This window comes from Prunus mume, linkage group LG8 (genome assembly GCF_029339155.1).
Source record: "Prunus mume cultivar Tortuosa linkage group LG8, ASM2933915v1, whole genome shotgun sequence".
NCBI lineage: Eukaryota > Viridiplantae > Streptophyta > Magnoliopsida > Rosales > Rosaceae > Prunus > Prunus mume.
Window position 1 is genome coordinate 6,349,617 of NC_142705.1, and position 21,594 is coordinate 6,371,210.

Below are 21,594 nucleotides of genomic sequence, written 5' to 3' on the forward strand. Positions count from 1 at the left end.
ATTGTGAGAAAAAGTTAGGACTTTTTTTCAAAGCACATAGCTTTTCTTTCAAGCGATTGAAGATGGCTGTTTCACTTTCATCCATAGTACCTGTGAGGTCCATTAGCTTACCATCTAGGCTAAACCCCAACTCCCAAAATATTGAGTCAGAGCTCAGCAAGTTAAAGACTTTGAGATTTTCATGTGCTGCAGAAGCAGCAAGTTCAAGTCCTCTAGGCAGTGAGGCTCTTCTAGAGGGCTTGTCCTGTCTTGCAGAGTTGTACAATTGCATTGAGGAACTTGTTCGGACTCCACTGACCCAACAAGCTCTCAACCATCACCAACAGTGCAAAACACTAGTGGAGGAAGCACTTGATGGCTCAGTTGGGTTGCTAGACTCTTGTGGCAATGCAAGAGACTTGCTTTTGACAATGAAGGAACATGTTCAGAACCTTCAATCTGCACTGCGCAGGAGAAGGACCAGCGATTCGAGCAGCATCGAAAGCAACGTTCACGCTTACATTTGCTTTCGAAAAAAGGCAAAGAAGAGCATTGGAAAGAGCCTCAGAGATTTGAAGAAAATGGAAAGCAAGATCAATCTTGGGTCATTTTGTCTCTTAGATTTAGACCACAATGTACAGATAGTGCTTAAATTGTTAAGAGAATTAAGTGCTGTCACAATTTCCGTGTGTCAGTCCCTCTGTGTGTTCCTATCCATGCCTTTGACCAACAACACAAAGGCTAGCAAATGGTGTTTGGTGTCAAAGCTAATGGCTGTGAGATTTGCAGCATCAGAGAAAGGCCAAAAGATTTACAATGAAGTTGGAAGTGTAGATGTTGCTCTCTGCTCACTCCATGGCCACATGAAAAAGAGTGATGATGCCAAGACTGATGTGCAGGGGGTTCAGTGGAGACTAGACACACTGGATTGCAGCATAAGTGGGCTTGAGGCTGGTTTGGAGAGACTCTTCAGACGCCTATTGCAACACAGAGTGTCTCTGCTTAATCTCCTCACACCTTGAATCTATTCAAAATTCAACAATCAGTCATGGCATCCACATTTTATAGGATTGTACCATGTTCAAGAAACCATTTTGTACATTTGTTCCAAAATTATTGGAATTCTTAATCAATACATACTGTTTTTTCGCAACATAATCTGTGTTTTTGTTTACATGCATGATATGCACCAAGTATGTCCTATATGAATGCATGGTTAATTTGGACAAAGCTACTGCTATGGAAATCATTTTGTTTTGTAAGATTGTTATAGTTTGTACTAATTGGAATTATGGATTATCTATTATCATCAAAATGTCACAATCAATGTATCAAACTTCAACAAAACACTAAAAGAAAGTCGCGAGTTCGAATCTCTTCCTTCATTCGTAAAAACTTAAAAAACAAAACAAATTAATACTAATTAGAATGCAATGTGACAATGTGGCCTAATTATATTAGACCTAAGAATATTGTCATAAAATGCTTACTCCCAACCTAACATGATGTGTCCTACACACCTTTCAATGATTGAGAGAGCCCTATATTTTATTGGAATAGGTTTATGCATACCATTATTATACACTTCTTGGCATAAACTTGTCTCATGAAAAAGTCTTTGATTCTTGCTGACCCAAGAAAACCTATGCGAATACAGACAAAAATTAATCCACCATGCTTTCAATAACATTAAAAAAAAAAAAAAAAAAAAGAAGAAGGTATGCAAACATTATTGAGAGCACGTCGGCTAATGAATATAAAAATAATAATTAATTATTGAGAGCACGTCATGCATCATATGCTTGTGCTTTATTTGTGAACATGGTCAGTCCACATGCAACTCGTGAATTAATGATATGCCTTTGCTCTAATTGCTGATTAGCAGGGTCTTAAGTGAGTTAATAAGGTTGCCCTTGTGGGCTCTGTACGGTCAAATGGGGCCCAAAAGGCTGAAATAGAAATTTGAGAACTATTTTGCATCTCTCTAAAAAAAAAAAAAAAAAATTAGTATTTTAGATCCATCGAAAATGGGGTTGTAAGCTTTATATTTAATATTCAATACCTTTGCAATAATAGTCATTAGTGCCTTATTAAAGGGCATCATGAACATCATTACAACTAATTTTGTTCTGAGATGGTAGTAGAATGATAGCGATCAAATAATCAATAAAATAGCTCATTAAAAACTTTTTTTTTTTTTTAAATGACCGATGTGAACATGAAAACTACTTTAAGTTGGATGTTACGAGTGCCTTCTGAAATATATTTCTAGCGCGAAGCTTTTTCGTAAAGGCATGACATAGATAGAAGAACGAAGCCATAGAAAAGGACATTAATAAAAAATATAAAAAATTCAATTGTAACCACAATTTCTCAACTATTATGTTTAGGACTTAAGTATGAATTATTTATGGTATTGGACTCGATTTGGAAAAATTATAATGATTAAAGAGGGTTATAGAAAAGTTATTTTTAGACGGATTATCTCAAAATCGTTCCAGTTTTTCGACTAGCTCAAGTTACTGGAGAAGTTTTACTCATGTTTGTCATATTGTTATTTGGATGACTCCCTTTACCGTATATCTTTTGTACACTTTATTCATATTGATCTAATAAAATTTTATCCCTCTTTAAAAGAAGGAAAAAGCTTGACTTCCTTAAAACTGAATTTTTGTTTGAATTCCTTGAACTATTTTTTCTTTTGCAATTTTACAATTTGTTGCCAAACCATTCTCATAAAAAATAATAAATAATAAATAAAAAGTATGAATTAATTATAATTATGATTATGATTATTGAGCCGTGGGCAGCGCATATGTTTTCTCTTGATTTAATACGTTCTCAAGTTGAAGATTGGCATCGATTATTTGCACGCATGTGTTGTGTGTACGTCGTATTAATTCTTAATTTCCTATTATTAAGAGTAATCGAGTGATCTTAATCTCTTCTCTCTTGTTGGCTTTGCTTGAGCTAAGGCCTTTTCACATGTTGCCCCTCCCTCATGGCTCATGGCTCATGGCTCATGGTGGCTAACCTAGCCAAGAGGGTCAACTATCTAGCTGACCCGTTGACCGCCACGTCACTTCATCGTCTGCATTAGCACCATATTAAAGCTTGTATTGTAGCTAGCATGTGATAATTAATCCATCACTATATATGTTAATTAATTAATCTTATTCATATCCTTGAATTTGTATAGACAACGTGGACCTCTCCATGACTTCAAATTTTTCATGGAAATATTCTGCCTACACCCAGAGAATATTTGACATACCTTTCTATTTAAATACATTTTTTTGTTCTTGTTGTATAACTCCATCCTCATATGGTTTGGGACAAAAATATCAATTTAATAATTACCACTGTGAATACAACTTTTATCTTAATAATATATTACTGTATATTTTACGTACTATGCTACGTGTAAGACAGTGTACTGAGCTTCATGTTCAATGCATAGACAATGTACTGACCTTCATTAATATATGAATGCCAATTTGCATGCAGAAAACTACCTAAAGGAGACAACAAGAATCATGTATTATGTATATACATACATAGAAGAATGAGCATGTGATCGATATGATTTGCAGAAGAATGTATCCAGCATAAAGCCGCCAACCCTCAAATTTGATTTCTGTACATTCTTTTGGTTTCTTATGGCGATGCATATAAGAAAAAAGGGCATGTTTTTAACATTTTCAAACTAGGTTTTGTTTTTCCAAAGTAAAATTAAATGTTTGAAGAGCTAAAATCAACTTACCACTCATGAAGAGAAAAAGATGTTACAGCTTTGATGACCGAGGTTGAAGAGGCTGTTGGAGAGAGTTTTTCTAATGTAACTCACCTATTTTAGAATTCCAAAGCTGTTGAAGAGACTGTTGGAGATGCTCTTAATGTCTCATTGTCTCAAAAAAAACACCATCATATATATATATATATATATGAGGAATGCATTTCCCTATATAATTGAGAGCCACACTTGAATTAATAACTAAACTATTAGCAATTTGGAATAAATACAAATATAAAACATTGATCTTAATAATATTATGAAATTACAAGTTATTCCGAATCCGAGCCTATATGTTCATGGCCTCTCTGGGTTCTCGGAAACAAGACACAAACACATTCACCGATCATTCACGACATGGGATCCACTGCAAAATTAACTCTAGCTAGTATCAAAACTTAGACATCCATAAAACAAAATAATAATAATAATGTCAGTGATGAAATGAACTTATCAACAAGCATCATGCATGATGTTTGGGGAGGCAATGAACAAACAGAAAGGCAGAGAAATTAAATGTACAACACAGACTCATTCATGCTGTAATGTTGTAAGAATATGCAATGCATTATAATAAGCCCACCCATCTCATCTTATATCTCATGCCCCAATGAGATTAAAGAAACTGTTGTTTGTCGTTTTGGTTGGGCAACAAAGTTGCAGTTGCAGAGGCATCAGAGGGCTGAGGTTTGCTATCACAGATCGATATTCACATGCATGTGCGTATAGCGGAGTGAATTATATGACAGACGACACAGCCAAGCATCCCCTCAATAACTATTGTATTTATTTATCTAAGAATGTTTTTTCTCTTTCAACTCAAGTGTCTAAGCTAACTATAGGTACACCCCACAGCTTATTCATTACACACCTCATCCCCATTTTTATATGATATTGGAATACGGTCACATACTATAACTTATTCATGTATTATACTATGAGTAGATGAGATATGATAATTTTTTACTTTTTAGAGTGTAATATCAATAAATATCCATTTATATTAGAATACGTGGATAAATTATATCATATAACTTAACTCTGGTATACTATAATATAACTTCAAAATAACTTCAAAACCTAAGTTTAAATAATATCTGAAAAATGAGAGAGCCAATCAGAGAGCACCACCTGTCTATTGCAAAGTTAATTTCAAATCAATAGGAAAATGCTACTCCAAGTCTCCAATAATTTGGTGAAATGGTCTCAAATGAGAGAGCCAAGCATAGAGCACCACCTGTCAATTACAAAGCTAAAATTTCAATAAAAAAATCCTTAGTCCATGTCTCCAATGATTTGTTGAAATGACTCAAACGAGAATGCCCAGCACAGAGCACCACCTGTCAATTACAAAGTTAAAAATTTCAATAAGAAAATACTCCAATGATTTGGTGATGAGATGACTCAAAATGAGAGGGCCACGCAGAGACCACCACCTGTCCCAAAGCCCCACATGTCATATTCTGGTGCACTCTTGACTACCGTAGGTAGTAGACACGTGTCAGCATAAGCAGCAACACACGTTTCACACCTCCTTCACGCATACAAAACATTTTTCATTTAGAGAAAATTTAAATGGAGACATGACCACTCGTGCACAAAATAAATACTCATTACAAAATGATGATGTTGATCTTGGCCCTTCTATTTTTCTAAATTTCTAAATTTTATTTATTTAAATCTTAATAGATCTGGATCTCAATCTGTTTGGGGAGCTTTTGTTTAATGCAGTTTTGGTATTGAAAGCTTCTCCAAAAAAGAGACAAGCCAGACAAGGCCACCCATTGGAGGATTGGTCTGCCACAAATTTAATAAACCAAAAGATGAAGGGTAATGTGGCACCATGGGAGGCAAAGTTGGTGATGACTCTTGAGGCTTTTGCCCTAACCAATGCATCAATAACAAGATTCTGAGACACCTCATGCCTTATGCCATACCGGTTGTGCCTAAACAAATTGCCAATTATTGCCCCAAATGTTGCCCAGAAAGGTGACAACTTAGCCAGTTCTCAATGAGAGCCCACACTGGCTCCACATGCTCACCACCACATTCACCTCTACCTCTCTCTCTCTCTCTCTCTCTCTCTCTGTGCATCTATATATAGGCATTTCAAGAGATGTTGAGACCAATCAACTCAAACTTGAGCTTTGCGAAGAAAAAGAAACAAATAACATCCTCAACTTTGAGTTTTTTGTCAAACACAAATTAAACCCTAAGCCAAAATGGCTGCTAAGTACCATGTTAGATCAATCAGCTTGCCTTCAAGGTCTCATCCTACCACTCTCAGAGTCGAAGAGGAGCTGAGCAGGCTCCAAGCATGGGAGGCTTCTTCATCTGCTTCAACCTCAGACTCAATCTGCAGAGCTCTGTGTGGGCTAGAGGAGTTGTATGAGTGTCTAGATGATTTGCTCCACATGGCATCAACCCAACAGCTCCTCTCTCAACACCAACAAGAGAAGTACATCGATGAGTTGTTGGATGGATCAGTGAGGCTCCTGGACATCTGCGGAATTACAAAAGATGCCATTTCACAAATCAAGGAGCATGCTAGGGCTCTTCAGTCTGCTCTCAGGAGGAGAAAGGGAGACTCAAGCATTGAAACCAGCATTGCCAACTACACTTGCTTCAGAAAGAAAATGAAGAAGGATGCCAAGAAACTGATCACATCATTGAAGCAAGTTGACAACAAAATTGGAGCATCACAAATGGTAGAGCAAGATCAGCATCTTTCTGCTGTGATCAGAGTGCTTAGAGAAGCTTGCTCCAAGAACATGTCCATCTTCCAATCATTCTTGGTGTTTTTATCAGTGCCTGTTTCCAAGCCAAAGTCAAACAAGTGGTCTTTGGTGTCAAAGTTCATGCACAAGGGAGTAATAGCATGTGAAGGGCAGGAGGAAGACATTAATGAGATGGACGGTGTTGATGCTGCTCTGAACACACTGCGCAAGTCATCAACGGCTCCAATTGAATGTACTGATGTTGAGAAGATTCGAAGTGCACAGAAAAGATTGGAGGCTTTGGAAGTCACCATTGAAGGCCTTGAGAATGGTTTGGAAAGCGTTTTCAGGCGCTTGATTAAAACAAGAGCTTCTCTTTTGAACATAATCTCACAGTGAGATGAGCCGTCGAAGGCCATTTTTTTGCCTCGAAAATCCAAGGCATCCACATTTTATCAGGATTTCCTTTGTGATTATAAACTTTCGATACATTTGTAATATGTATAGACATACAAATATTGAAATACAATTGATAACCGAGTTCTTGAATCACATCTTGGTATTTCTTTTGTTATCTTTTAGTTTATTCTCTTTTTCTTTTTCTTGTTTTTTTTCATTTGGATATGTAAAGATTACGTGTGAAGTCCCAGGATTCTCAAACCCAGATAAGTTTTGAGTGTCCACTAAAATATCTCTTTTATTGGGTTCATCAAACTAAAAATAACGAAGATTAGATCTTTAGCCTGAATTCCCACTCGGATCTCTTCCCCAAGAAAGTCTGCAATCTATGGAGCAGGACTTATATGTGCTGTTTTTACAATAAAACTCCCACACAAGCCAAGAAGCCAAGATGCGGTGGAGTGATTTTTGAGTGTGACGTTACCGGTACTGAGAATTTGAGGGCATTTTTCCAATGTTAAGTGCACAATTGCATAATTATTTTGTGCACTCACATATATACAATATATACACATAAGAAATTTGGGGAGCCCTGTGCGGTGGCACTAATTGCACACCCTCAAAGTCGCTCATAACGGTAAATAACACCACGTGAATACATGAATGTGGGAGAGATGAAATATAATTATATCATGTTGCAAGAAATAGACAATTAGCCATATTATTGGTAATGTATCAACTTCACAAATGTTAGATAGCTAGCCGTCTCTCTCTGCATTTATCTGTACTTTTCTTCTGTTCTTTTCGCTAACCATGTTGTTCATTTTCAAGTCCAAATCAATCACCACACGATTTAAATGCAGTTCTTTTCCTTTTTAACTTGATGTGTACAAATTAAACTGCGAGAATAAAGTCTATAAATCTAGTTGTCCACATGCAGCTTACTGAAGGAGACTTGGGAAGGGAAGCTCAATTATTTTAAGTTGATCACCCTTTACTCTAATAGTAAGTTGACACAGAATATAGTAACAGATACCTTAAAATCTTTTTCTGGTTGTCTCTTTCCCAAGCAAAGGTACAAAATCAAATATCTGCAACCAATACCAATACTAATCTTACCCCCTCTGTTTTTGTTATCAAATTGTTTTGCAAAGACAAGCCACTCGTGCAACCCTTATATGAATATCAATGTATATTTCTTTCTTTTTTGCTTTGAATGTAAACTTCCTGATCATTTCCAACCAAATTCCAAAATGAATTAAAGAAACACGTTTTCACGATTTCTCGAAGAGCTTCCATATCCAAACAACTTTGGAATGCCCCACTCCTCCTTTAATTTTTGCTGCCAACTTACATGAATTTGACCAATTTTTGATAATCCCAAATTGGTCGGTGCCGGTGGAGCATGGAAGGAAGAAAATGCCAAATGAATCTATCTTTGATGCAAAAAAAAAAAAAAAAAAACCAACAACTTTGAGATGACACCTTACCCAAATAACAACATGAATTTGATACTAAATTTTGGAGGCATTTGGTAAGTTTTATAGTTGGTGCAAGACGTGACAACATAACCCACGCCATGGAAGAGACCACTCCGCCTCCACATGTTTATCACATTGACCTAAGGACCCAAAAGATGCCTTTGGTCCCCTCCCCATCTTCTTTCAAATTGTTTCCCATGTATAAATATGTCACTTTGAAACTTCTTGAAATCCAATTGAAACTTCTTGAAATCCAATCTTAAGTTCTTAACCTTTCTATGATGAAAAGAGCAACAATGGCTACATTCTCTCCAAAGCCCTCGAAGCGATACAATGTATCTATTAGTTTGCCTGTTAGATCACATCCCAGCACACTCAGAACAGAAGAAGAGTTGAACAAGCTCAAGGCTTGGGAGGCAACAACAACATCAGAGGCAAAGGCAGATTCAATATGCAAAGGGCTAGGTGGGCTTAAAGAGTTGTACATTTGTATTGAGGATCTTCTTCAATTGCCAATGACTCAACAGGCCCTAGCCCTGCATCAGAATGAGAGATGGGTTGAAGAATTGCTGGATGGTTCTGTCAACTACTTGGATGTGTGTTGCAACACAAGGGATACCATTTTGGCAATGAAGGAGAGTGTTAGGGATCTTCAATCTGCTCTTCGCCGTAGAAAAGTTGGAGGAGATTCAAGCCTTGAAGACAATTTGGGTTCATATACATGCATAAGGAAAAAGGCCAAGAAGGAAATTCTGCAGCTTGTAGCATCATTGAAGCAAATGGATCACAAGCATGAAGCCTTCCCTTTGGATCTAGACAACCATCTCGCTGCGGTGGTAAGGGTGCTCAGAGAGGCAAGTTTGATCACCAGTTCTGTTTTCCAGTCACTTGTTTCTTTCCTCTCCACACCAGTTTTGAAGCCAAGGCCTAGCAGATGGTCTTTGGTTTCAATTTCGGTGCACAAAGGGGTTTTTAAGTGTGAAAACAACCAACACAAAAACATGAACGAGCTGGAAAATGTAGATATTGCAATTGGCAACATGCTTGTGAATCAAGCAAGTGAAGAAATTGAGGCTGAGAAGATTCAATCTGCACAGAGAAGATTGGAGGTTTTGGATTCAAGCATGGAAGGCCTTGAAAATGGTTTGGAGGGCTTGTTTAGGCTCTTGATCCGCACCAGAGTTTCTCTCCTAAACATATTTTCTCATTGAGATCATCATATCCCCATTGGTGGCATGGGATCCGAATTTTAGAGGATCTACAAAAATATATTGTTCTTCACCAATTTGTGTAAATCTGAATTTTCATGTGCTCGTGCATAAATGTATATACAATACAAGTTGAATTAAAGTCTCAATCTTTATGGTTCTAGTGCTAGAAAGTTTTAAGATGTATTCCCAAATCCATGAGAATCGAAACGTATTCTTAAGATTGTTTCGATTTTAATCCAAACGTTACAATCGCTCTTAAAAAAATCCAATTACCATTCAAATCTAATATGGTTAGCTAGATATATGAATCATGAGCTCAGTATCATAATCTGATTATAATACATCTAGCTAGATATATGAATCATGGCCCAAAATTTTTTTTATCAAATATGACAATCTTTTTTGGGGGGGTAAATATTAATCTAATTTACGGAAAGAGGGATTCGAACTTAGGTGCAAAGGGATGAGCTCACTGCCCTTACCAACTTAAAATATGACAATTTCAATCCTATATGACACAACATTTATTTATTAGATCTAAAAAGAAGCTGTTAGTAATAAGCCACAAATAACTACTGTTTTTATTTAAAAATCCAAACATTAGTGGGGCATTTCTTCCTCTTTTATTTTACTCATATATTCAACAACCAAAAAAATAGATAGAAGAAGTTCATTACTCGTTCACACAAGTTTAGAGTTTAACCAAAAGGCAAGTTATTTTGCATATGTCTCAAGATGGATCAGATTTTAATATGATTTCAATCCAAATCTATATCTATATAATTACAATAAATCACAAAAAACATGATATTACTAATTTTTCGGTGTGATCATCAGATGATCATGTAGTGTTACTAGTTATTGATGTTATGACACAACTCGTGAACTAATAACACTAAAAACTAGTGTGTGTGACCACACAACAAAAAAAAAAACCATTAATGAGAAAGAAATCGAACAACACAGACAGCATTCTCTTTTTTTCTCTTTTGTTTTTTGCTTTTTGCGAGATTGTAGTTGCAGCACACCGACTTTGTCATTGGATTCTTCTCTCACACGATCCAGCTCTCTCCCACGCGTCATATCCCAACGGCTATATTTTCCTTTTAGAGGCCCATTCCCCATTTATAATCCCAACATCAAACAAGTCAATAGGAAGGTCGGTAATCAAGTGGGCCCCTCAAAAGGATCTCAAGTATAATTTCTAGTTCTATGAGTAAGCGTTCCCTGTTCCAATTTCAGTAAGCTGAAAAAACGTTCCAATTCAGGCTTACCGTTACACTCCCTATAAACCCAACCCCCAAAGGAAGCTGTGTTTCAGTTTTAGGTCTCAGACTCAGACACACTCTCTCAGACCATGACTGTTGCCACTGTAGCCACAACCCACACCAAGAAGCTCGTGAAGCTCGGCCGGTCTCTCTTCCGCTGGGGATTTAACTCCTCCAAATGGTACATTTTTCTATCTCTCTGCCGTTTCCCTTTCTGGGTTTCTTAAATTTTTAATTTTTAGGCAACTTTTCTGTGTTACTTTAACTAGTTCCTATGTTTGGTTGCCGAGAAAATGTGGGTAGTAGGTGTTATTGAGTCCCAGATGATGAAAAGTTAAAGTTGAAATCTTTGATCAGTGGTTGCTTTTTCTCGGCAGTTTAACGGGGTGGGAATAGGAGTTTTAGAGACCCAGATGGTAAAATTGTTAAAGTTGAAATCTTTTGTTCAGCGTTTGCATTTTCTCTGCAATTTAACATGATGGGAGTTAGTCTTTTGCTGAATGGTTTTCGTTTTTTGATGGGGATAAATGAATTGAATAATGAAACAGCAAAATGCAAGCGAAAATGGCGGTGGCTAGGATAAAGCTACTGAGGAACAAGAGACAGGCGGTGGTGAAGCAGATGAGGCGTGACATTGCCTTGCTCCTCCAGTCAGGTCAAGACGCCACTGCTCGAATCCGGGTACTTAACACTTTTTATTATTCATTTAGTTATCATAGTAATCTAAAGTTCATGGCTTTTGGTCTCTATGCTCTAAAAGCATGTCAGCAACTCTGTTTGTTTGGAAAAACAGCCCGCTCTAGTTTCTACTACTTCGTTTCTATTCAATTATCAAATGTCTACATGTTTTTGGACTGATATGTATTGTCTGAATGGTTTACCCTGACAGTGATTAGAACAATTTCCTCTTCTTTTTGTTTGTTTCTTTATATATTTTATTGACTCTGGTGTGGGTAGACATCATCATCTGTTTTATAAATTTTTAGGATGTCCCTTCAAACAGCTGCCCAAGCTTGTGGATGTTGATTTCTCTTTTTTATGTGAATCTGAAAATATTTTAGTTTTCGCATAGTACCAATGTTCTGCTTATGCTGAAATTTGCTGTGGACTCAATATTTGTGATCTGGAATGTGGCACTAATTACAAATGAATTTTTTCTTGTGTAGGTTGAACATGTGATCAGAGAGCAGAATGTTTTGGCTGCAAATGAGTTCATTGAGCTTTTCTGTGAATTAGTAGTGTCCAGACTTTCTATCATTGCAAAGCAAAGGTAATGATACTGTAATATCTTTGATGCATTTCGCAGCTATCTTCATCCCAATGCTGATCCAATTTGTTACAGGGAATGTCCAGCGGATCTCAAAGAAGGGATTGCCAGTTTAATCTTTGCATCCCCAAGGTGCTCTGAGATTCCAGAACTATTGGAGCTTCGGAATATTTTTGAGAAAAAATATGGAAGAGATTTTGTATCTGCCGCTGTTGACGTACGACCCAGCTGTGGTGTAAACCGCATGGTAAGCATGATCTTCCTGTCATAGCATTTAGAGTTGTAGATTTAATCAACTATTTGAATTTTCTGATTTCAGTTCATATTTTATTTCTGTGAATGATAGTTGAGTGCTTATGTTTTTTACAGCTGATTGACAAGCTCTCTGTTAGAACCCCTACGGGTGAAGTAAAGTTGAAACTCCTGAAGGAGATAGCCAAGGAATACCAGGTTGAGTGGGATACATCAGAATCTGAACAGGAGCTTCTCAAGCCTCCAGAAGAGCTTATAGTGTGTTCCTCTCTCTCTCTCTCTCTCTCTCACAGGTTATATTCAAAAAATTTCCCATTTTAAGATTTCTGTTTACTGTTATTTGAACAGCAAGGACCAAGCAATTTTGTCAGTGCTACCAGCATGCCTTTGCAGGCCCAATCTGTCGAGCCTAATAAGCCAGACACCAGGTAACTTGGCTATTCTACGTATCTCATTGTAATTTAAACTCGACCATAGTTTGATTTCCCATTTATCTTATTTCTATAATTCTCTCTTCCAGTTCACGCAGAACAAGTGGCGGTGGAGAAAGGGGATCTGTTCAGCCCAATAAGCCAGGCACCAGGTAACTTGGCTGCTATACTCATTGTAATACTCGAGCATATTTTGATCATCCATTAATTATATTTGTGTCATACTTTCCTCCAGCTCTTCACGCAGAACAAGTAGCAGTGGAGAAAGGGGACATATGCATTTTGCAGACTCGGCCTCTGCTGCTGAAGCAGCTGCAAAATCTGCAAATGATGCAATGGCTGCTGCACAAGTTGCTGCATATCTGGCCAACAAAGACTTCAGTCAAGCACCTCAAGTTCCTCTAAGCGTCAATAATGGATTTGGAACCCCTTCTGGCCATTCCACTGGCCACTTCATGCCAGATGGTCCACCAGTTGATTCTCAGAATATTGATCACCAATCTCAAGCTTGTGGAATTGATAGGTCTCATTCTTCAAGAAATGAGGAAACAGTGCTTAGCCATGGAGATGAGAAGAAATTCGTCTACAGGAGATACAGCTATAACGCCCCATCAGAACATTCAGACATAAGGTTTGATGAATCAGACTGTGATGAAGAAGTTGAAATGGAGGCACCTCCTAGTGGCTTTCATCAAGCACCTGAGCGTCCTCCACCACCCCCACCTTCAGCAGCTACGATTTCTCGAGTTCATCCTAAATTACCAGATTATGACGCACTTGCTGCCCGCTTTGATGCCCTTAAGTTTCGCAAGCCAACATAATGTTTAGATGTTGCTTCTGCGTCAGTTTTGGCTTGCTTGTATAATTCATATATATACATATTTCGAATCACAAACCAACATTATGTCTAAATTCCGTATGCACCAATTTTGGGTTGCTTGTATAATTCATATATACATGGTGGATGCTTGTCATTCTATCATTTGGATACTAAATAATATTCACTTTTGATACTAAATAATGTTCACATGGCAGAAGTTTTGTATGTTGTCCCTTTGTTCTTCAGCTTCGTTCTTTCACAGTAAACCTTTCGGTTTCTAATTTCAACACACTGCTAATTCATCAATCACTTGTGTAATCTTTAACTACAAATGCTTACGAAAAATTCCGAAGTCTTGACACGAAGCATCCCAGCGCAAATTGCATAAAAAATAAATGTAACCCCCAATAGGTTCTGAAAAAGTAGTTCATCACCTGATATGCTTTGTCAAATGAGGATTTGAGATCTTGTTTTTTTTTGGGTTACATACCCTCGGGTTTCAATCTTGGGTGGCAAGCAGGGAAAGGGATTTGGGATCTTTCTTGTAGAAAGTTGTAAATTGCAGGGTTGGAGAACTTTTAAGGGCAAGGACCTTTCCATTTCACTGTTGACTCACTCTCAAGCCCCTACACTCTCTCTTCTCTCATCTCAAATTAGTAAGACTATCATGCCAATTAAGAATGAAGAAATCTGGAATTAGAGATTTAGTTCATTTACCATTATGATCCAACTCTATCTTCGCAGAAACTTAAGTCAAATCAACAGCCATGCCAACAATAATTTGAAACAAGAAACCCAGAAACAAAATCACATTACTGATAATTCAAATAGAGCACAAATTCCAAAAAATACTTCCAAATCTCTCTACGAACTACCAAACCAGCATTTTGGGGTCTTGAATTGATAATGACACAATGATAAAAAGAAATGAAAATAAAGCTTTTTTCTTAATCTACGAATTGCTTCTCATCTTCTCAAAAGCTTTGTCTACTTCTCAGATGAGTTGGGTCCCCTCTTCTTGCCGAAGCCAACCACTGCAACAACAATCACACATCACACAAGGCATTGCATCAGAAATCCGAACATGGGTTTCTCATAAAACATGAATTCCTAAAGACCCATTTAAAATCAATTCAAAACTCACTAAAATTGTTTAAATTGCATCAAAATCCAAATGCGAGTTTCTCAAAAACCCATTTAAAAAATTAACCAACTAAGTTAGTCTCAGGAAGTTAAAAGGGCTCAAAATACTGGTAGGGAAATCATGAAGCGGTGGTATTACCAGCGGTGACGAATCGGCGGTTGTATTGCATGCGCTTGTGGGCGCGTCCACGGGGCTTCTTCTTCTTATCTTGCTTAGCCACTTTGGGAGTTTGGCCTCTCACCTTACCAGCACGAGCCAAAGATCCATGAACCTTTCCTGAAAATTAAAATGAATACATATATATTAATTAAAAAATAGAACGAAAAATACAGTGAATCAAATGAAGCGCAAAGTGTGAGATGAGGGGCAGAGAGGAATTAGGCTCACCCATGGTTTCTTACTAAGAGCTTGAAAAAGCTTTGGGGTAGTGTTTGTATTTGCAGACGAGATCACGAAAATTAGAGAGCTTGAAGAAGACAAGAAAACGGCACGGCGGTAAAGAGGCGAGCGCTAGGGTTTTTGTTGCTGCGATTTTAAGGATAGATTTGTGTAATTACATATTGATCCTTGTGATTCTAATGTCGGTGTCATTTAGGCGGGTCATAATGGGTAAAGGCCCAAGTGTAAATGTACTAGCCCATTTATAATTTTGGGTCTGATAGCCCATTTATATTGATGGGTTAAAAATAAACGCTACAATAGAGTTAACCCAGTTTCATATTGTAATTGTATCGCAATGCTTACCGACTGCTTGGGCCTTTGGACTGTTTTTGGGGCCAATTTTGACGTTCGTTGATTGGTAACATTATGTGCCGATGTGAGTGTGACGATTACATTGAAAAATTCCTCAATTCACAACAAACTTTGAGAAAATTCAATACCAAAACGAGCTGCATCTTGTTTTGGATTGTTGATGTTGACTTCAATGTTGAGTTCGCATGAAATTTTTTTATATATAATGAAATAATCGAATCATAAACCGATCTTATTTCTAACTCATTTTTCCACCGGTACCTCCTCAGTCGAGTTAATCTTGGGCGTAACATTTGTTCTTTTCACTTACAATTAGGATTAAACTTAAAAGTCTTACTAAGACTCACCTCCCTATTCCAAATGCAACGTGAGTAATGTTTTTATGGAGAAGTGAAAACTAATTGAATATTAAACTAGATGGGCAGCAAATAGACCGACTAGATGCAATTTGTTTCGAGAAATGGCGGGTTTGTTGTGCCCGCTAGAGGCCAAGTGATTTGTCGTGGAGGCTATGCATCTTACCCCATTAATTATGGGGCAAATAAAGTAATGGATGGAGACTACGGATTGCTAAATAGTAGCAATTACACGTGATTTTTCATGAAAAATCACTACATTTATTATATGCAAGACATAGTGATAGCTATTTACTTATTTCTTTTTTTTGTTTTTTTTTTCTTTAGAAAATAATTTTTTGTTATTATTTTATTTTTATTTCTCAAGTCGCATCAAACGGTTAATTGATGATATATGTTAGGATAAGAACTTATTAAATGGCCGCTATTTTGACTTAAGGTGGTGATGATCGATGGCTGTATTATTTCAATTTCTATCATCAAATTTCTAGAAATTCAAAAGTTTGAATCGAAGGGAATGACTGTCCAATTATTATTATTGTATAAACACTACTTTTCTCCCCTCCAAATGATGTAGAGAAAGTGCATGAAGTGCTCACTTTGATGCAAAATTCAACACTCGACCATTGAAAAATTTCATCGCTGCTGCTTTGCAGCAAATATTTCTAATGCAATGTGATATTTTTATGCTAATCCCATATTTTGTCAAGCTAGAAGAAAAGTATCACATTTGATATTAAGCAACCAAAAAAAAAAAAAAAAGGTGTTCTAAAGCAATAGCAAATTAGTTAGAGTGTCAACTCACACATAGCTCAAGGTGAATTCCCTTATTATCCATTAATCAAGTTTATATCATAACACGAAAAGTTCAATCAGTCTACAACACATACTGGCAAAATTCGTTGTGTTGAAATCAGGTTATTCGTGTTTGAATCTCATCAGTTTATTTTACTATAACGTATCATTTAAAAAATAGCATGATAGTTTTGTGAGTGAACAATAATAATTAAGTCATTTGCATTGGAGTTGTCCAGTAATGTAATCTCATTCCCTTAATCTCCCTGACGGCTGGCTGGTCTAAGCCAAGAAAGTGACCAGGAGACTTTGTTTTTTCTCATCTCACTTTCATTTTTGGGGGTCTAAGAAAGTCCAAATCCAATGCCAAAAGAACACTAATGTTGACCGCTATGCACATCTTTGAGAACAACTTGCATTCCCTTTTCTGCCTTTTTTTTTTTATTTTTTTTAAATTTTTTTTTTTTTATATTTCCAAAATATCCACATGCTAGAATGGTAGTCTGAAATTCAATGCTTCTAGAATTAAATAATAGCCGTTTGTCGTCTTTGGCCCTTTTGGCCTCAGGAGTAATACGTTGACCAAATCATACTCAATATGAACTTATGCAAATTATATATCTTAAGCTATAATTTTATTTTATTTTTATTTTATATGTAAGAGATATTATACTGTAATCTAATCATAACTACTTGATTTGTTGGGGGTTGTGAAGCCCTCTTTGATTAGTATTGTGTAGTTGTTGGTTTTTTGGGGTTTATCTCCCTGCATAAAAAAAAATTAAAAAAATCTTAACTATTCGAGCGGGATTCGAAATTGGGAGTTATAGAACATTCGCTTTAACAAACTTGACTAAGTTTATATCTACCATCTTTTTATTTATTTATTTAATTCAAGTGATAGTCTAAATTGCGAAGAAGGTTATCACAACTCACCATATTTTTTTCAAATATATCTCAATCTACAATCTATGCACAAACAAAGGAGCTCAAATTCTTACATAAGATATATTATATATTTTTACATGTAAAATATTCAAACGCATAAAGCAAGAAAAACAGGCAGCCAAAATTGCCCGTCAAACAAATGCTTTAATTATTTTCCAACCAATTTTCTGCCTCTCTCTCTTATGGTCATACAAAGCTGTCTAAAAGGAACCAAGTCTTATTAGTCATTACACACCTTTCTGTAAACTCTATAGCAGTTTGAGAAACAAGACCACCAAGCTATTTCCTTGCACCTACTTCAATCTTTACACTATATATATATATGCTGCTATGTGGGTTTTCTAACCAAGACACACAGAGCAGCAGAGGGAGCTAGCCAACTAGAGAGCAAAGGAGCAACAAAAAATATTGAGAAAAGCTCAAGATGAGTAGGGAAGCAAATGAGATTAGCTCAGCTCCTATAACACCAAGGCCAGCAACTGTGGCACCAAATCCTTCAGTGGCACCACAGGCACAAGTGTCTTGTCCTCCTTCTCAATACAACTCACCATCTTTGTCCAGATCACCCCTTCTTGATGGAGCCTCAGACCAGCAACCTGGAGCTGAAGGTGCAGTTGTGGCTAAGGCCCCCAAGACCCCTTTGGCAATTAGAACCCCAAGGATGTCTTTGACCCCAAGGTTCATCACTCCTTTGGGTAGCCCTGTGAGGAAGGCTCTCAAGATGACCAGGCTTGACCCTCAGGATGCTTGGCTTCCCATCACTGAGTCTAGAAATGGCAACAAGTACTATGCTGCTTTTCACACACTGTGTTCTGGGATTGGTATCCAGGCTTTGGTGCTTCCTGTGGCTTTCACAGTTCTTGGATGGTAAGCCCCCCAAAAACCCAGAATTCATTTTCAAATTTATGATGTTGTCAGAATATCAATCTGAATTGTAGTATCACTAAGTAATAACTGAGACAAAGAGTATGACAATATAACACGTCAGACTGTTTGGCGAGATAGTGTTTTTAAGTCATTTCAGCAGCTACAAATTTGCCTATTATGTGGTTGCTAATAGTTTTATGGCTCTTTTTTCTCTTTTGTGATTGATTGCAGGGCATGGGGTGTAATTCTATTGACTCTAGGATTCATATGGCAGCTTTACACTCTATGGCTACTGGTTCATCTCCATGAGAATGTAGAAACTGGGATGCGTTACAGCAGATACATGCAACTGTTTAGTCTCACCTATGGTAATTAAGATTATGACTCTGATTATTTTCATTAAGTTTTTCTATTCAAATTTCTGGACAGGAACTAATGGTACAAAATGGCTATGTTGTTGTAGGTGAAAAAACTGCAAATTGGCTAGGCCTGTTCCCAATCATGTATCTGTCTGGTGGAACCTGTGTGGCTCTGATAGTCATTGGTGGATCAACTTCCAAGCTCTTCTACGAAACTGTGTGCCCAACATGCACTTCCAAGCCATTAACAACAGTCGAGTGGTACTTGGTTTTTACATGTGTAGCTGTGGTGCTGTCTCTGCTGCCTAACTTGAACTCCATAGCTGGTGTCTCATTGATTGGTGCTATCACTGCAATTGGGTATTGTACCTTGATTTGGGTGACCTCTGTAGCAGAAGGGAGGCTTCCTGGTGTTTCTTATGATCCTATTAGAGCTGGCACTCAGATTGCAAGGGTGTTTGGTGTGCTAAATGCAATTGGGATCATTGCTTTTGCCTTCAGAGGCCACAATCTTATCCTTGAGATTCAGGTAATTGATAATTTCCATCTGGGTAATTATTTAATTATTTTTTACCATAGCATAAATTGATTTTTGTTTTTTTTCAACTCCCAATGCTTGGCCTGTGAGAACCTGCAAACTAGGTCAAAGAATATCAATTTTTATTGTTTTTTGAAGTCAGTGATTGACACCTAACAAATTAAATGTGCACTACAAGTCTATGCACGCTTTCCTTTAGGACAAGCATATTTCCTAACAGTAAGTCTAAGTCCTCCTCCTCCTCCTCCTCCTTGCTTAGGAAGCCAGGCCAGAACATAAGACTTCATATTGCTTTCACAAATACAAAGTGACAATTTTGACCACTTGAACATCTTCCCATGAACAAGAAGCCAACTGTCAAAGATTAGAAAATAACAGGTTGCTTAGACACTGTCCTTTGATGCAGTACAACTATTCCAATAGTTTTAGTTTTCCTAGCTGAATATTTAATTAACAACCCACCATGACCAATTATGACTCTTCTATTAGCTTTATATATATCAGTCCATCAAAATAAAAAATAAAAAATAAATAAAAATAGTGGGGGGCCCTCAAGCATCACTTATCATGATCATCACCATCGCCTAGGTTGGAACTTTGTGAATATTATTCAATCATAGGCCTAACCTTTTTCATTTTTTTGATACAATCATAGACTTAACTTTGTGAATTAATGGTGTGTGTTGCAGGCCACCATGCCTTCCAGTGAGAAACATCCCTCACATGTGCCAATGTGGAGAGGAGTTAAAGTGTCCTACACACTCATTGCAGTATGCTTGTTTCCCCTTGCAATTGGAGGCTACTGGGCCTATGGTCACTTGGTAAGCAACCCTAATCATAAATAATCAAACAAAACCCTAAACTTGAATTATAAGCTCAATTAAAGATTTTAATATATAATTTAATATTGTTTTTGTTCTGATTTACAGATACCAGCAAATGGAGGGATGCTTCCAGCTCTTTTCCATTACCATTCAAAAGATGTGTCACAATCCATTTTGGGGCTCACAAGCTTGTTTGTGGTGATAAATGCAGCGTGCTCATTCCAAATCTATGGCATGCCAATGTTTGATGACACAGAGTCAAAATACACTAGCAGAATGAAGAAGCCAGTGCCATGGTGGCTGAGGTGCATTTCTAGGGCCATGTTTGGCTTTGGGGTCTTCTTTTTTGCCGTGGCAATTCCATTTTTGGGAAGTGTGGCTGGTTTGATTGGAGGCATATCACTGCCTGTGACATTCGCATACCCTTGCTTCATGTGGATCAAGATTCACAAGCCTAAGAAGTATAGCCCAATGTGGTGTCTCAATTATTCTCTTGGGGTTTTGGGGATGATTCTGAGTGGCTTCATGATTGCAGCTGGTGTGTATGTTGTCATTGATACTGGTATTAAAGTCCAATTCTTCAAGCCTCACTAATGAGGCAATTACCACCAAAAAAAGGAAACTTTGGGGGAGTAATCTGAGGATAAGGGTGAATTTTACACTTATTAATTTGTTTTATTGTTCTTTTGTGAAGAAAAAAAATGGTGTTTACAGTTGTAGTTTGCTGCCTGCTTTGCTGCTGCTGAGTTTCAAAGGAAAAGATAACACAATTATATATATAATCTCTTTTGTTCTTTTTGGGCTTGGAAATGTTGTAGTTGACATTCTAGAATCTTTAGGTGTGTGTAATATCAGTTTAAGTAAAATCTTCATGTTGAAACTTCATATACTTGTCAATCTCTCTCTCTCTCTCTCTCTCTCTCTCTCTCTCTCTCATATAATGATAGCAACATATCCAAAAGGAAGTGAAAATGCCATCAACAATGGACGACCCTCTAGGCTGCCACTCTAATCAAATAAAAGGAAAAGGATCACACTAATAAGTTGGTTAGTTGAAACTTCAAAGAGCTAATAACAGTGCGGCCAATTGAAATATCTCCCCTTAGGATGTGGACTTGTGCAATTATTCAAAGAAATGAAACTTTTGGCAAACTTTGGCAGTTTTGATTGGTGCCTCATTGCGGACTGGCAAGCCTTTTGTTCTCTAAAATCAACTCCCACATTCATCATTTAACCCAAAAGTCTCATGAAACTCAAACGTGACGGCAAAGGCACAATATCAAGGCCAAATAGGGGCAACTTGTTAGTTACCAAGTATGCCATGCTTTTATTGTTCAACGAGCTTTATTCAGTCTCAGAAGGTGGCTCAAATTCAATGTTCACATGATGACC

At 37.2% G+C, this 21,594-nt stretch overlaps 6 protein-coding genes across 8 annotated transcripts; 5 read left to right on the forward strand and 1 right to left on the reverse strand.

Annotated features, from left to right (window-relative positions):
* LOC103340435 (uncharacterized) lies at positions 1–1,138 on the forward strand. Its single transcript, XM_008243855.2, has one exon. It carries the CDS (start codon positions 63–65, stop codon positions 999–1,001), a length of 939 nt encoding a protein of 312 aa, XP_008242077.2. The 5' UTR covers positions 1–62; the 3' UTR covers positions 1,002–1,138.
* Positions 1,139–5,637: 4,499 nt separating this feature from the next.
* LOC103340436 (uncharacterized) lies at positions 5,638–7,041 on the forward strand. Its single transcript, XM_008243856.2, has one exon. The coding sequence runs from the start codon at positions 5,995–5,997 to the stop codon at positions 6,886–6,888; it is 894 nt and encodes a 297-aa protein (XP_008242078.2). The 5' UTR covers positions 5,638–5,994; the 3' UTR covers positions 6,889–7,041.
* Positions 7,042–8,550: 1,509 nt separating this feature from the next.
* On the forward strand, positions 8,551–9,740 carry LOC103340354 (uncharacterized). The gene has a single exon (XM_008243758.3). The coding sequence runs from the start codon at positions 8,648–8,650 to the stop codon at positions 9,578–9,580; it is 933 nt and encodes a 310-aa protein (XP_008241980.2). The 5' UTR covers positions 8,551–8,647; the 3' UTR covers positions 9,581–9,740.
* A 993-nt stretch (positions 9,741–10,733) lies between these two features.
* On the forward strand, positions 10,734–13,816 carry LOC103340355 (Regulator of Vps4 activity in the MVB pathway protein). Of its 3 annotated transcripts, XM_089042889.1 has the most exons (9): positions 10,927–11,029; positions 11,226–11,264; positions 11,397–11,529; positions 12,015–12,118; positions 12,191–12,362; positions 12,485–12,625; positions 12,716–12,795; positions 12,888–12,950; positions 13,034–13,816. In XM_089042889.1, exons 3-9 carry the CDS (start codon positions 11,401–11,403, stop codon positions 13,617–13,619), a joined length of 1,275 nt encoding a protein of 424 aa, XP_088899015.1. In that variant the 5' UTR covers positions 10,927–11,029; positions 11,226–11,264; positions 11,397–11,400; the 3' UTR covers positions 13,620–13,816. The 3 variants fall into 3 exon arrangements, with proteins under 3 accessions (XP_008241981.2, XP_088899014.1, XP_088899015.1); XM_008243759.3 differs by lacking the exon at positions 11,226–11,264 and having other exon boundaries at positions 10,734–11,029; XM_089042888.1 differs by lacking the exon at positions 11,226–11,264 and having other exon boundaries at positions 10,735–11,029; positions 12,897–12,950.
* Positions 13,817–14,398: 582 nt separating this feature from the next.
* On the reverse strand, positions 14,399–15,291 carry LOC103340356 (small ribosomal subunit protein eS30z/eS30y/eS30x). The gene is made up of 3 exons (XM_008243761.2): positions 15,150–15,291; positions 14,901–15,038; positions 14,399–14,652 (listed from the first exon to the last, which is right to left on the reverse strand). The coding sequence occupies exons 1-3, from the start codon at positions 15,151–15,153 to the stop codon at positions 14,606–14,608; spliced, it is 189 nt and encodes a 62-aa protein (XP_008241983.1). The 5' UTR covers positions 15,154–15,291; the 3' UTR covers positions 14,399–14,605.
* Positions 15,292–17,843: 2,552 nt separating this feature from the next.
* On the forward strand, positions 17,844–21,087 carry LOC103340357 (lysine histidine transporter-like 8). Its single transcript, XM_008243762.3, has 5 exons — positions 17,844–18,481; positions 18,713–18,849; positions 18,945–19,369; positions 20,068–20,199; positions 20,308–21,087. The coding sequence occupies exons 1-5, from the start codon at positions 18,039–18,041 to the stop codon at positions 20,794–20,796; spliced, it is 1,626 nt and encodes a 541-aa protein (XP_008241984.2). The 5' UTR covers positions 17,844–18,038; the 3' UTR covers positions 20,797–21,087.
* Positions 21,088–21,594: the final 507 nt, after the last annotated feature.